Source organism: Crocuta crocuta, unplaced genomic scaffold, assembly GCF_008692635.1.
Source record: "Crocuta crocuta isolate KB4526 unplaced genomic scaffold, BGI_CrCroc_1.0 scaffold132, whole genome shotgun sequence".
Lineage (NCBI taxonomy): Eukaryota > Metazoa > Chordata > Mammalia > Carnivora > Hyaenidae > Crocuta > Crocuta crocuta.
In genome coordinates, this window is record NW_027528611.1 from 1,437,655 (window position 1) to 1,452,831 (window position 15,177).

At 45.2% G+C, this 15,177-nt stretch overlaps 1 protein-coding gene and 1 pseudogene across 3 annotated transcripts in view; one reads left to right on the top strand and one right to left on the bottom strand.

The window, feature by feature from the left end:
• Positions 1-741: 741 nt before the first annotated feature.
• LOC144224002 (TM2 domain-containing protein 1 pseudogene) lies at positions 742-1,255 on the top strand (annotated as a pseudogene).
• A 1,833-nt stretch (positions 1,256-3,088) lies between these two features.
• The window catches only part of RNF8 (ring finger protein 8), a 34,048-nt gene continuing 21,959 nt past the window's right edge, over positions 3,089-15,177 (bottom strand). For 2 of the 3 annotated variants that reach the window (XM_077754873.1, XM_077754872.1), the window contains 5 exons: positions 14,900-14,989; positions 12,945-13,052; positions 10,809-11,013; positions 9,355-9,506; positions 3,089-3,596 (listed from right to left, as the gene is read on the bottom strand). In XM_077754873.1, coding sequence (XP_077610999.1) covers positions 3,474-3,596; positions 9,355-9,506; positions 10,809-11,013; positions 12,945-13,052; positions 14,900-14,989 — 678 coding nt within the window. In that variant the 3' untranslated portion in view covers positions 3,089-3,473. The remainder of the gene's footprint in view (positions 3,597-9,354; positions 9,507-10,808; positions 11,014-12,944; positions 13,053-14,899; positions 14,990-15,177) is intronic. The other variant, XM_077754874.1, reaches the window with a different exon arrangement.

Here is a 15,177-nt window from a genome sequence, read left to right on the forward strand (position 1 = left end):
GCCTTTAATTAGAGCCAGACTACACAGTAGTGGGGCTCAGCTATACTGTGGTTTGGTGCTGCAGGCAGAGAAGTTACCATGTGTTTTTCTAGGCAAGCAAAATGTAGATGATGTTTAATATCAGATCTCTCTCCAGGGGAAGAGCATACTGTAGCTCAGAGAAACAATGCAAAAAGTTTGGGTTAGTTTTTGGTTTGTGTCTTTTAAAAATAGAACATTCAGGTTTTTGTTTCTGAGCAGCGCAATAACTGAGATATTTAGGCCTCACAAGAGCACATTGGGGTATTTAAGGGAGAAAGAAACGGAAGCTCAGAGATTGAGTAACTTGCTCAAGGTCTCACACAGTTACAAATGGCAGGTCTGGGATTCAAACCCAGCTGGTCTGACTTTCAAATGTTAAGTTTTCTTTTTCTTAGGTCTGTATTTAAGAGCTCACTTCCTTAACCTGTGTGGTACACTTGAGAAGAACGTGGTGCTCTGAAGGGAGAGACTCTAAGTCACTGTGTGTGCAGAGGAGGGAACGGTCAGTCTGTAAGATTAGTCTTTGGCAGGTGGCCTTCAGGCTCTTCCAGTCAAGATGTTCCTTCTTCGAGGATCTTTGCTCTAATGAGAACAGTGTTCACTGCGGTATTGTTGTTTTTAACTTTTTTTGCATTGTGTTTTTAAGAGTAACAAGTGGGACACACTGATCCCTAACACGCCCAACAGCTCCTGGGAGTCCTGGGGCTCCTTTTGGTTACCATGGAAACTTGGAAGGTTGCCGCCACCACCACTGGGGGCAGGGAGATACAGAAGCATGAGAACCTCAAAATGAGACAATGTATTTGTAAATACCTAAACCAACCAACCAACCAACAATGCTATGGCGAGAACCAGATAACTGTACAAACTACACAATTCATGCTCTGTTTTCCAGAGCCCAAGACAACTGACAAGGATTTCTCTGGCAATGAAATAGATTTTACTGGAAATGAAATTGATTTTCTCAAGCTCCCAAATGTAAATGTAAGTGGCTAGTCATTCAAAGTAATAGTTGCACTGTCTTTTTCTTGAATGGTTGGGAGACCAATTTTATCTTGGATATTCTGCCTTAGGTTTACTTTGTGCTGTAGTGTTTTGCGGAATTGAGAGCCTACTTGATTTCATTCTTATTCCAGTGAAGACTGTAGGAACTTCAGATGGAAGTAGTTATGTTATAGATTCTTATGGAACCAGACTCAAAAGACTATTACTAATAAAATATTTAGGAAAATAGTTACAACCAAAAAAGTATTTTTTTATTTACTTAACCATACATTTTTTAAAAAGAAACACTGACCCTCCTTGATTTAAAAAAAAAAATTTTAATTATAAAAAAAAGTTTATTTTTGACAGAGAGAGCGAGCATAAGCAGCAGAGGGTCAGAGAAAGAGGGAGACAGAGGGTCTGAAGCGGGCCCTGCACTGAAAGTGGAGAGCCTGATGTGGGGCTTGAACTCACTAACTGGGAGATCATGACCTGAGCCAAAGTCAGATGCTGAACCGACTGAGCCACCCAGGTGCCCCTACCCTCTTTGATTTTAAACGAGAACTCCCAGTATGTGGATTTCCAACCTTGCCATTATTCCTTCTTTGCATAACATTTTATGGGTTCTATGTAATTTTTTGTTATTTTTGCTTTGTTGTTTTAGAGTATATATTCCAAGATTCACTTAGCAGGACTTGGAGAGCTGTATGAAAAAAAGGAAGTAAAAGGTTTAAAGCAACTTAGATCAAAAACAGACTGGACAAATTATGGTGCAAACACACAATGGAATAAGAGGCAGCGACAGCAAAGAAAGAGCAAGTTCCTCATGTTCTGATATGGAACGATCACCAAGATATATCTTGAAAGAAGCAAGGTACAGAGAGTGTAGAGTCTGTCATAATTTATGCAAAAGAAGGGAGAAGACTATGAGTATTTTTGCTTGTACAGTCAGAGATGTCTGGAACGGCACCCAAAAAACTAGTAACACTCGTCGCCTCAGGGAAGGGAAGTGGTCACTGGGGAGCAAGGGTGACAGGCTTTTCACTTCAGGTCCTTTGGTGCCTTCTGCTTTTAAGGCACGTGACCGTATCACCTATTCAAAAAATGTGTATCTGCACTCTTCTAAAAGTGAATTATGACGCATGAGCTTAAGAAAACAATATACAAGAATTTATACGTGCTCACACAATCATACAAACGGAACACATGTACAGGGGAAATTCAGTGTTGCAAATCTACCATTCCTAAAGAGTTGGTGAGTCAACAGTTGCCCATCCGTATTGAAAACACAGGGGTATAAATAAAGCACTACAAGGTATGGTTCTCCAGGTAGACAGTAAAAAGGGGGAGGAAATACCTTTCCATCTGGAAGCATATTGCTGAACGACAAAATGCACAGTTTCATAATCCTACTAGAGAGGGCTCCTCATTTCAAGTGATTACCCTTCAGCTTCCTGCACCTTCCCTCATCCTCCTCACTGATAACCAAGGATGTTTTCCTAAGCTTCTCTCTCCCAAACACCAAACTAGTTTTCTCTCTGTTTAAAAGGGAGAAGCAGTAAAAGAGAAATGACTTTTAATTAAAAAAAAATAAACAAACAAACAAATACCACGTTCTCATCAAACCATTGCCCTTGTTTTCACACCGGATAAAACAGATTTGGGAAGCGCCCAGCTGGCTCAGTGGGCGGAGCACGTGACTCGTGAACTCAGGGTGGTAAGTCTGAGCCCCGTGCTGGGTGTAGGGTTTACTTAATAAAAATAATAATAATAATAATAATTAATAAATAAAATAGTTTCAAAACCACTTCTAACCCCTGGCTGAAAGAAGGGAATGCACCCTGTCTCAAACCCAGGTAAGCAGTGACCCACCTCTGGAATGAAAAGGAAAAACAAGTCAGGGCCTTAAAAGTGCCCACCTGCAACAGTCATGATCCTGGGCTTGGCTTCTTATGCTGACATTCACTTGAGTCTATCATCTGACACAGTCACTTTCTTGGTTGCAATTTATGAGCTGCCAGTGTTTACTTGTGAGACTGTGTGGGAGCTGGAAGGGAAGAAGATAAATACACCAAAGCCCAGCTGCACAACTGATAGGCTTTACATTTTATTTCCAGGAAATGACATCTTGTTTTCACAAAAAGGTATGCCATCTTCTCCAAGAGAAGCTGCCTTAGCTTTTAAGGGGCAGCCGCGGGGGTACACCCAACCTGTCCAAAACAAAGGTCAACAGAGGTGTTGCTGAGGTACCAAAACAGTAACAACAATACATTTAAAAGGCAGAACAGAAATACATAACCCATTCAACACGCAGTGAAGCCGAGTCTCTCGCGTCCCCTGAAGCGGTCAGTGCGGTGAGGACCGGTGGCGCTTCAGACAATGGTGGCAGCAAGGCTGGCCGACATGGAGGCTCACGAGGACTTCCTAACTCAGTCTCTGTCCCACGTGGCTCCATCCCATGCTCTATCTCAGAGCGGCCCAAGCAAGACCCGTCCGCAGAGAATCCTCCAGACCATCCCAAGCTCCAAGCTCCCCTTGCCTGCCAGTCCTTCCGATGCCCCTGGAGCATGGTCTTCAGGACAGTCTCTTTGCTTTGAAGAGAAAGAAAAGAGACGTAAAGGAGGAGGCTGCATTTCCTTGGCCTGGCCTCCCTGCTGCCACACTCCATCTCTTCCCCACACAGTGAACCAAGAACACAGACATCGGAGCACATCACTCTGTTCAGAGCCTGCTCCTCATTCATCCAGAGTAAGGGTTCAAGTCCCACTCCTTCTAAAGGGCCCTGAGGTCCTACACAATCTGTGCTGCCCCGCCTCCTACTCCTCCCCCATCGCACACTCCATTCCAGCCACACCGGCAGCCTCGTTGCCCCTCCACCTCCCCAAGTGCGCTCCCCACACGATACCCTTCCCCACATGGCAACAGGGCTGCTGCCTTCAGGGCTTTACTCCAGTGCCGCCTTCTTGGTGACGCCTTCCTCGACTACCTTGTGAAAAATGGCAATGCTCTTCCCGTCACTCCCTGATCCCTTGCTTTGTTTTTCTCCATAGCACTAATCACATCAAACTTATTAGATTTTCACTTCTCTTTCTATTTCTGGAACCTAGAGCAGGCCTGGCACAAAGCTGGCCCTCAATGAACATGTGCTGAAGCATCACAACACTAGGCAAGGACAGGTGGGGAGGGAAAGGTGGCAGGTACAATTTATTGCTATTTACTGTTTCTACTTCCTCAGTTAGGGGAAGCAGGGATCCTGGCCTAAGGACACAATAAAGCCACCAAGTCCCCTTCCCTGGGACTGAGGTCCTGCAGGCTTAGTAGGAGGACTGAAAGGATTGTAAATGTTACTTTTCTCCACTTGTGGGCAGCCTTAGAGAGCTGAGAGAGCCAAGCAAGGCTCCCTCACCTTGTAGTTCACAGAAAAACAGAGAAGCCACAAAAAAGAAATTCTCTCAAGCAAATTTCCTTGCCCACACTCCACATTAAGCCCCTTCTCTCCAGAAAACAGGATGTCCCCTCACTTAAAAAAAATTTTTTTTAACGTTTTATTTATTTTTCGGAGACAGAGAAAGACAGAGTGCGAGTGGGGGAGGGGCCGAGGGAGGGAGGTTCCAGGCTCTGAGCTGTCAGCACAGAGACCAACGCGGGCTCGAACCCACGAACCGTGAGATCATGACCTGAGCAGAAGTCGGACGCTCAACCAACTGAGCCATGCAGGCGCCCCCTCCCCCACCTTTAAGGACTAATTCCCACCATCCACGCTCTGCATTCCCTGCCCTGCCTTCCACAGAATCTGGCCCTACCCACTACTCCAGCCTCCCCGCTTCTCCTTCACAGGCTCAGCAACTGAACACCACACAGAACTCTGATCATGTCTTTAAAAAAAAAACAAAAAACAAAAAACAAGACAAAACAAAAACTTCCTTCTCCAACTACAGCCTTCTTTTCATGCTGTCCCTATGGTCTTAGTTGTTGCCAAATTTCTTAGAAGACCTGGGCTATCTTACTTTTCTGTTTTCTCTACTCCCTAATCTCACATTCATTCTCTGATTCACTGTAAACTAGCTTCTGACCCCACCAGTCCCCCAAACTTGTACTAAATAAAGTCAAGTTCCCACAGTCCTGCTACATCCAAAGGGCAATTTTTCATCCTTATGCCTGCTCACATTTAGCCCTCGCACCTGGCACTTAGTAGGAACTAAGAAGGAAAGGCCCAGAAGAAAAGCAGCAAGGAAGAGATGTTTTCTGGGGGTTGCTTCTAGTTCAGGTTTCATGGGACAAGAGTAGGAAAACAGAAAGCAATCAAAGCAGAAGCCCTAGCCAGGAACAGGGACATGTCTGGTCTTATTAGATTCTTTTTTTTAATGTTTATTATTTTTGAGAGAAAGAGTGGGAGGAAGGGATTAGGTGGGGGCAGAGGATTGGAAGCAGGTTCTGTCTGTGCTGACAGCAGACAGCCTGATGTGGGGCTTGAACTCAAGAATCATAAGATCATAGCCTGAGTCAAAGTCAGATGCTTAACCAGCTGAGCCACCCAGGCACCCCCACTCTTATTAGATTTCTTAAGAATGCAGAAGTAGGCAATTGGGCAGCATATATATCCAGCTGGTGCAGAGAAGCCTCAATGGTGATATATCTGAGTCCATGATATTCTACGGAGGTAGGAAGAAGAGGCATATTCAGTGACCCCAGTCTCCAAGATCAGTTCAAGGAAATCTAAACATGCTTTTGTGTTTGGGGCTCCTGAGTAGCTCAGTCAGTTGGGCAACTGACTTTTTTTTTTTTTTTTTTTATNACGAACCGCGAGATCATGACCTAAGCGAAAGTCGGACGCCTAACCGACTAAGCCACCCAGGCGCCCCAAATTGGGCAACTGACTTTTGATCTCATCTCAGGTCTTGATCTCAGGGTCATGAGTTGAAGCCCCATGCTGGGCTCTGCACTGGGTGTGAAGGCTACTTAAAAACCAACCAACCAACCAACCAACCAACCAAGACACTCTCTGTTCATCTAGAGTTAAGTTTAAGAACCAAGAAACGCTAACGGAAAATCTGTTTTGGTTAATGACACTACTCTGTATTTACACAGGTGGTCTTCTATAAGAAGAAGTTCCTGAAAGTATGTCTATAAAGCAAATCATAAAGTTACATGTTCATAGGGAGGGAAGATCCATTTTTTAGAAAACCAAAATAACTCTATTTTTTCATTAAGAAGACAAAAAAGGCCAGGAGCAACTTCTGCTGAGGAAAACAGCATGAATGATCTAAGGTATCTCCTGCTACCCCCCTAGAGAAGGCCAGAGCTGCTCAGTACTTAACTTCTTTTGAAGCTCTAGTGTGTGCTCATGGTCTTCCTCCTTTTCCCCAGGGAACAGGCCTTGGCCAGTAAGCATGGTGGGGGCTCACCAGAGCTCCTGACTCAGTGGGCAAGTAGTCAAGGTCAGCCCTGGATCTCTTCACTCTGGTATGGCACATTTGGTTCCCTCAAATCCAGTCGTCTGTACATTTGGGGTACAGTGAAGGATCTTTAATCACAACCAGGAAGGCCACTCTCCTAAGCCTACGGTAAGGTGCTTCTGGTGAAGGGGAGAAGACACTCCACCACAGAGCACTAAAGTCAGCAACAGGCTTTTGACCTCTAGATGGAAAGACGCTCAGAAGTCTAAAGGACTATAGTCAGCAAAAAAATCTGAGGTTCTAGGACTTCGTGGGCTGCTATTCACATATTCCAATTAATCCTATAGCTGACTTCTACTAAGATCACAATCCCTTCCCCCACTGGGTGGACAGTTTCTGTGCTGTCCTTGTCATTTCCAACTGTTCATTCTGAGATGCCAGTAAGGGTGATGGCGGAGATACCCATCAAGAGACAAAGAAAGGAAGGACAACAGACAAAAGAAAAGAAGGAAAAGAAAAATAAGGGGAAAAAATGGGGGGGGGTGATGATGGGAGAAATAAGATAAAAGCTTCTACTAACAATTCTAATTTTGTATCCCATGACAATTTTGCAAAGGGAGAATTTTTCAAAGTCAAAAATTTTAAGAGTTTAGTGTTACATACTATTTGAATGAATGCATGTAGATCCCCCACTCCATGCCAACCTTGTTGAGAGCCATTTTCCCCTAGACGGATTGCTGTAAAGCCAGCCAGGCATGCTCGCTACATGCACACAATTCTCTAGTGGCAGGGGTGGGCAGATTAAAAGTACTTGCTAACAAGTACTCTCTCTGGATGAGGTCAACCTGCCAGACCCTGCTACTGCTGCCATTCCCACATACTCCTGTACAAGTTCAGCAAAGGGGTGATGGACAATGTCAAGGAAAGCCTTCCAGATGGGCAGGCAGCTACTCTCTTAAGTGGCTGCCAGTTTCTCCTGTCCTGTGTTGGGATCACCCTCCTCACAGCCTACGGGAAACCGGCAAGAGTCACAGGCCATGTGGTTTGACCTGAGTCTATCTCCCTAGAGACCCTTAACCTCTGGAGGGGCCTCTGTCTCACAGATTCAGGAAAGCTTTCTGAATCTTTCTCCCCACCTCAACATACCTAAAGGCCACGGTGCACTCCCACCAGTAGCCTTGGTTCAATATAACGGCATCAAGGGAGTCAGCGGACTGTGCTTTCAAAAAGCCCCTAGACTGAAAAGCACTATTCTAAAAGACCAACAAGATTTTATTTCTAGATAATTTGCTTTCTTCTTTTCTGAGCACAACCCAAAGAAACTGCAAGGGAAAGCTAAAAGTGAGAATGTTAACACTCTGTCAACCAACATTTAATGAGAATGGAACAAAGGGAGGAAAGGGAGTCGCTGACAGAAGACTGCGCTCTGGCTCCTCACCAGCTCCAGAGGGAGATCCTCTACAGGGAATGTCAAAAAAAATGCCTTCTTTTCAGAAAATCTCATGTCAATATCCCAGAGAGCCACAACTACTCACGTGACAAACACTTACTAGCTGTTTGTTACCTGCCCCAGCTCCGGAGCACCCTTTCTCTAACACAGGGGCTAGTACCCTACCACTCTCCTCCTGTTCTCTGTATGATCTGGCCTCACGGCGTTTGCAAGGGATCAATGGCTCCTCAGCCATGAGGCACCACTCCTCCCCCACAGGGACACGGAACTAGAAGACAACAGCCAGCCAGGAGGCCTGCGGTGGGGCTGCCCCTGGTGGAATCAGCACCCTACGCTGCCACAAGACAGGCACGTTTCCCTCCCTGAACTGGTGACAAGAGCAACCTTTGCCCAGGAGAAAAAGAGCCCTACCACAGCGTCAGAGCTCTGACGATCACAGGCTGGCCAATCTTGGTTCCCAGGTCCTAAGTTTGGTCCCTTTAAAAATTCCCATGCACTGGGGATTAAAGCAGTTTCCAATTGATAAGGAAGGCTGGTATTGGAACTGACAATCTTCTCTAACCCCCCCTTCCAGACCAGGGGACCTGCTGATGGCTCTGGCACCTGTTTCCCTAAACTGGGACTCAGAGCCTTCTGTCAGTCTCTGGAGAAAACCTCAAAGCTGCACTCCTTGCGGAAACGGAGCCTGGTGCCAGCGAGTGCCATGGGGGGCTGCTTCAGCTTACTGTGTGGGCTCCTATGGTTACCAAAAAGGCAAAGAGGCACCCTCGTCAGCCTTTGGAGAGAAAAGGGGGGTGTGATGTAATGTAATGTGCAGAATTAACTCTTCGTGAGGGGAGCCAGAGGTGAACTTAAGACACGCGGCTCTTCCTTCCCTTTCCAGGCCTCGGCAGACACCTCCTAGGCCTTGGCTGTCCTCCTGCTGCTCCAGCACCATGTAGATATTCTGTCATGTACGCGCCACCAGGGGGGCACTGCTATGAACTGTCACTGCTCCTCATGCCTCTGTGCTCTGCTTGTGCTGAAGCCTCTGCTTGGAAAGCTACACCCCTGAGAATCTCTAAGACTCCGTTCAAATGACACTTCTCCCATGCAGCTTTCTACCGTACCTCTACCAGCCCAGGCCAAACTGTCTGCTCCTCTGCAGTGTCCCAGCACCCTGGTGGGGAACTTGTCACACCACCGACTTGCCTTCCTACCCCCTCCATAGACTGAGTGCTGCGAGAACTGAGACGATGCCTTATAGATCTCTTTATCCCAGAATGGAGGGGACTGTTCCTGTAAAAGCTGATGGGAGTGAGAAGAAGAACGATAGGATTATGCCAGAATCAAGTGGCCCCTGGGAGGTAAAAGATCTGTGAGAGCTCAGACTGGCCACAAAACCTACTAGCACACAGCTGTCAGGAAAGTGGAAGACATCCTGGTTCCAAAGAACCACCTGAGGGCTGTCCCACTCTCCCACGGGGACAACGCCTTCCTTGGGCAGAAAAGGCTCAAGCATACTTCCTGCTCAGCACCGGCTTTGCCCAGCTCTGCAACAGGCTTGCTGCCTCCATTCGGGCTGACCAGCTGAGGCCCAGTTTCACACCACAGCTGCCTGCACATCCGTGTCAGATTCCTGGCTCTACTCAAAGTGGCTGACATCTCTTGAAGAGCTAGAAAAAAAAGGAAGCAGTGGACAGAAGATCCTCCTCTTAGCAGTGTGGCTGGCAGGCCTTCCATCTCTCTGGGCTTAGAGAAAGGTGTATCAAAGACACATGTGAATATGAGTTATCAACGGCCGGGTGGTGGGAAGCACCTGTAAAGGCAGTGAGCTTGTGGGCTGTCTTCTCTGCTTGGCCTTTTTGTGCAGCCAGCTGACATCACAGCACTTTGGCTCTGGTGCCTTCCCAGAGGGTAGTGCTGTGCTGGATTCTTAGAGGGACTGAACATGAAAATCAGATCCACCCTGCTTCTACGCACTCTCGTGCCTGGCCAATAACCAATCCTCCCTCCTATCCATTAGCTTCCCTGTGCCCGGCCCCAAGACACATCTTTTGTCACAAGGACAGTTGGGTCTCAAGCGGAGGGGCTCTGGCACCCTCAACACAGCAAGCTCCAAGTGTGATAGGATCACTTGTTGAATGAACGGATATTCACCAAGGAAACATGGTTCATTAGGGGAACTCACCCAGCCCTTCTCTTTCTCCCAATTCTCTCCAACTAGGAAACTAGTTGGTAAATGTATTAGGATCCCCAAAGATTAAATTTATCTCTCTAGTTTAACATTATATCCAATTTGTGTAATTAAGCTGTGACTTATTATAAAACCTGTATGTGTTTTCTTCAAGTATTCTCCAATTTGTGAATCTCTGATTTGTTCACCTCCTATTTATAACTGATGGTGTACCCAACCCAAGGTTTTTGCAACACCTGGACAGCAACTGAACTGTCTTGAACAACAGCACCATCTAGTTATCAGCACAACAAACCATCTGACCTTGTGTTTTCTACCCACATCCATACACTTAAGCCTCCCCCTCCCCCAATGCTCATATATGAGTCCATTCTCCCTCAACTCCTAATCACATGTTCACTGGGGCGCCTGGGTGGCTCAGTGAGTTAAGCGTCCGACTTTGGCTCAGGTCATGATCTCATGGTTCGTGGGTTTGAGCCCCACATTGGGCTCTGTGCTGACAGCTAGCTCAGAGCCTGGACCTGCTTTGGATTCTGTGTCTCCCTCTCTCTCTGACCCTCCCCTGCTCACACTGATTCTCTCTCTCAGAAATAAAAAAAAACATTAAAAAAAAATTTAATCACATGTTCATTACCTTTTACTCTCTATTTTTTCCCATCTCTCCCTCCTCTTCTTTGGCCTAAGAATCATTTATCTCACTCTCTTCCCCAGCCAAAAATATCTGCTTAAGTTTCTAAGTCTTTTGTTGAGGGGCCTCACCTTCTTGTTCATACCGACTCACCTTTTCGTTCCCTAATGAGGACAATTCGTCGTTCTTTCACTTCTGAGCTCAGATTATCTACCATCTTATTAATGCAATTGTCCAGAACCAGGGAGTGGGATTTGGACTTGATGTCCTTCCGACAAATGGGGCATTCTACCTTTCGCTTCATCCATTCATTGATACAGTAGGAGCAGAAACTGTGGGCACAGTTCAAGGTGACAGCCTAAAATGGGAATGTGAACACACACATCAGAACCGTCATGCTTACTTTCCCAGGGCAGCTGTGATCTCAAAGCTAGTAGAGGAGTTTATTTCCAGGGCCAAGTGGAAATTTAACAATAATCCCATCTAGAGGGCTTACAGAGGGTATTAGAATCGTTTCTGGGGATAAGAAATTTTAAGGTTTAAGTCAGACGATTAATTTTCTTTCTCAAAGGTTAAGTTCGTAGACATAGGCTGATTTGCCTATCTGGTTCCACCAACTCAGATGACACTGTCAACGCAGATTAGCTATCTTGCAGACAAATGTCACTGGACACAAGTAGGACCAGGAAGCATGTGAATGTTTGGTACAAATATATCATTAATTCCCTCATGGAAAAATAAGTGTATATCCTGCTAATGGTGAGTCAGAACTTCAGTTTTAATATATGAAGGAGAGTACAGTCTGAGTAATCAGTATATAGAATGGCAGGAGGCAGCATTTCTACTCAAAAGAAGCTTAAGAAAGTAAAATATATGTAAACGATGACTAAAAAGCCTGGGGGAAAAGGAATCAAGATAATGGGAAAAATGTAATGGGTTCACTGACAGTGACTGAACCCTTTGGTAAATAAACCTGTCAGAAGAGGGAAAGCAAAAGGAGTAATTCCAATGGTCAGATTTCTTCTAAGGTCCTTTTCACTTCTCAAAATATAAACCATCCTCTTTAATACACTTGTTTATGTACATCTCCTATGATACAAGTTTTTCTGAGGCTCAAAAGCCTTCATTCTTGCTTTTAGGATAGCAGTGGAAAATAACAGAAATAATGCATTTTTCAAATGCCAAGTTGAGCGCAGAAAGCCAACTAAGAGATATTTTGTTAACTGTACGAGATAAAGTCTCACAAACAGGACTAAAACCCTGTCTGATTAAAACAAAACCTCTTTCCCATGCTGACTTTGAGGTGACCGTAGAAAGGGTCAGGCAGCGTGCTGTAAACACAGCACAGGTCAGGTGCTTTGTCTCTGAGATGTCTGTGCGGACGCCCCGCATTGGCTAACTCTCCCCAATCCCAATCCCCCTTCCCTTGCCTTCCTCTAGCCGAGCCCTGTCAAAGCAACACGGAGCTTCTCCAAACTAGGGAATCAAAGGACTAGAAACTATGGAGGGAAATTAGGACCTGAAGTCAAATTGGATCCAGAGCAAAAGAAACAAATCTGCCCGAGAGGGATTTCTTGGGAGGCTAATAGACTCAACCTCCCAAAAGACTACCTGAAAGAAGGAGCGAGTGTTTTCCTTTTTAAAGAAATCTGAAAAGCACGGTCATTTAACAAAACTTGAGTTTAAGACGAGTGTAAGATGAACTAGTCACAAATGGTAGAATTTGTGAAAAATAAAGTCTACGCAAAAAATATGACAGGATAACAAATGGTAACCTAGGAGATGTTTCGTCTTCATAGGGAGCCTTAGAGTCCCTGAAACATGTTCCACTTGGCTGCTGAATTCCCAAAGTGACCACACATCAGTGACATTTACCACCCTGTTAAAGGCTGCACTAGACGCCCACTCTCAGAACTGCATCCATTCAGAGTAAAGAAAGAGAAGCTTTAGTGAGCAGCTTTATTGATACTTCAAAAATCTGATGCCATGTGGCCCTGTTTTCTCCCAACGACAAAGAAATAAAGGCTTCACTGTCGCTAAAAATAGTGAGTGTACTGAATAAACACTCCACACCACATAAAATAAGAAAAAGGATCAGTGAAGGTAAAGACGACTACAAAAACAAATGAGACATGGTCATCTCTAGAGGTCATGATGAAGTCAAATAACTTCAATAGATTCCTAGAATAAAAACCTCTTCAGAACATTTCCCTATAGCAGAACTGGTGTAGCCAAGGTTCCATTCAGGGTTGAGAGAGCAAGAAGACATAAGCCACTGCTGATAATTACCTCAATGAAGTATTCGGAGCAAATGATACACTGGAGCTCATTCTCCAGCACATCATTCACGTGGCTTAGAACTTCCTCCTTCTGTGCTTGCACCTTCTCTTTCTCCTCCTGCAAAGAAACACACCCCACCTGTCATTTGGATGAACCAACGAGAATGGAAAACAGGACAGGGAGCAGGGTTAATTGTCTAGATTAGGATTCAGGAATCTAAATTAAAAATTCACCCTGGCACAGTGTCTTGAGAATAAAAACCTTTCCCTAAGCGTTACTGTTTCTCAGAACGGCGTTCTAATATAGGGCATGGTCTTCCTTTCTTTCCTCTCTCCACTTCTGCTGTATTTGCACTGTAGCTTCTGTTTCCTTTCCCAGAGCTAACCAGATGAGGAAAACTGAAGGCAGCATACTAACCCCAGCAGCCACCCAAGACCAGAACGAGGCATTAAGAATCCTATAACTAACAGCAGTTTAGAGGGGCTATAAAATCATCACAAGCAACCAAGAACTCATTGGACATGAAAGAAGACATGAAGAACAGTCCATAGGGGCAGGAAGCCTGAATTCGTTTCTAAGGACCCCTGTGTTCCTTGCAGCTGCCTCTTCTATAAAATAAGGATAATACTTCTACTCCCTGGAGGTGAGAGGCTGAGAGATGGTCTCTTCAAGGACTTTCAGGATCCAAACTCTATGATGCCTGCCACCTCCTACTCCTGCAGAGGTCTGCAGTCCAGTTTCGCTGTGCTTTCCCCAAGATGTCAGACTGACTACAGACATACACTTTGGGGAGGACCCTAGGTGTGCTCTCTTGAAGCAAACATTTATTTAAACTAGCCCTCATTCCCAAACTGAAAGTGTCAGGAGCCCCTGAGGGGGAAAAAAACCCAGCCACTTAGGTATATTTGAATGGCAGACTAAGTTTTCATCTTTTATTGTTTCTTCTAATTAAAGCAATAAGTATCACACTGCTTAGGGCAGCGTAGAGAGCATGTACCATTTTCACTAAAGTTCCCTGAAAACCTAAAAATTGCTAGGTTTAAAAAGATATGATGGCTTTTTGGAAGTTAAGAAAGGTACTACACGATTTAAACAGAGGATAAGGGTAGTAAACCAAATGAAAACGGAGTCTCCTCCTTTCTGTATTCCGCTCTGGGTCTGTCTGGGGGAAGGGTGGGCTGAGAGATACAGACAGTCTTGGGCATCAATTTCAGGTCAGAGATTCCAAACTGGTGGCCTGTGGACTAGATCTGCCTGGCAGATTTGTTTAGTTTGGCCCTCAGGGTATTAAAAAACAAAACAGAGTAAAACTGAACTTGTTGCTAATATTTGAAAATTGGGATAGTTCACATTAACATCTAGATTTCCATCTTTTGCGGAAAAATCAGATCTGACAACACTGGGCTTGTGTTTCTGGGTGGCAACAACCGGGAGCAGCAGAGAAGGGCTGCCTCTTGGGGGTGGGAGAGGGGTGGCGAGCGCCCCTTTCCGGTGTCCTCTGTCCTTGCAGCTCCCTACTGCGATCTTGAACCCAGGCCACTTCACTCGCTTCTATTACCACTCTGACCCTGCTGGGCACCTGAGTTTATAACCCTTAATTTAAGCATTCCACTGATTTGATGTGAGAAATAATGACCTAAATGCATCAGGATTAACTGTGTTTTCACTACACTACCCCTTAGCCTGTGTCAGTGAAACACTGAAGGAGCATCTACCACAGCCAATGGACTAGACTGTAGGACAGGAGTCTGATTCCCAGCATTTCGCTTCTGAATGAGGAAAGGAAAAAAATATTGTCCTACAGGCAGACCCTTCCACAGGCCTGAATCAATTTACAGATTATTTCCCCTAAAGCAGGGAATAGCCATAATCACTCTTAATTCACCACAGCAACCCTTGCCCTGTTGGAAATGCTGAGTTGTGTGTACTAACCAAATTCTAAACCTTCACCTTCTTTCTAGTACCTTGGTCTGTTCCAATTCTTTGTTCTTAGCTTGAATGATTGCTTCAAAGTCCTTCTTGCTGCGGTTTAGCTCCTCCATTAGAGCCCGATGCTGCAGAAACATAGGAGATATGTATTCAAAATGGGCTATACTGAATTTTTCCTTTTAGCCACACAGGAGTCTCCTCCCTCCGTCAGTAGCTTTGGTTCAAGGGATCAATGGATTGGCAATTTTAAGAATGCCTTTGTTCCTTCAGGACATCCCACTTACCTCCTGCTTTTTTTTTTTTTTTTTTTGAA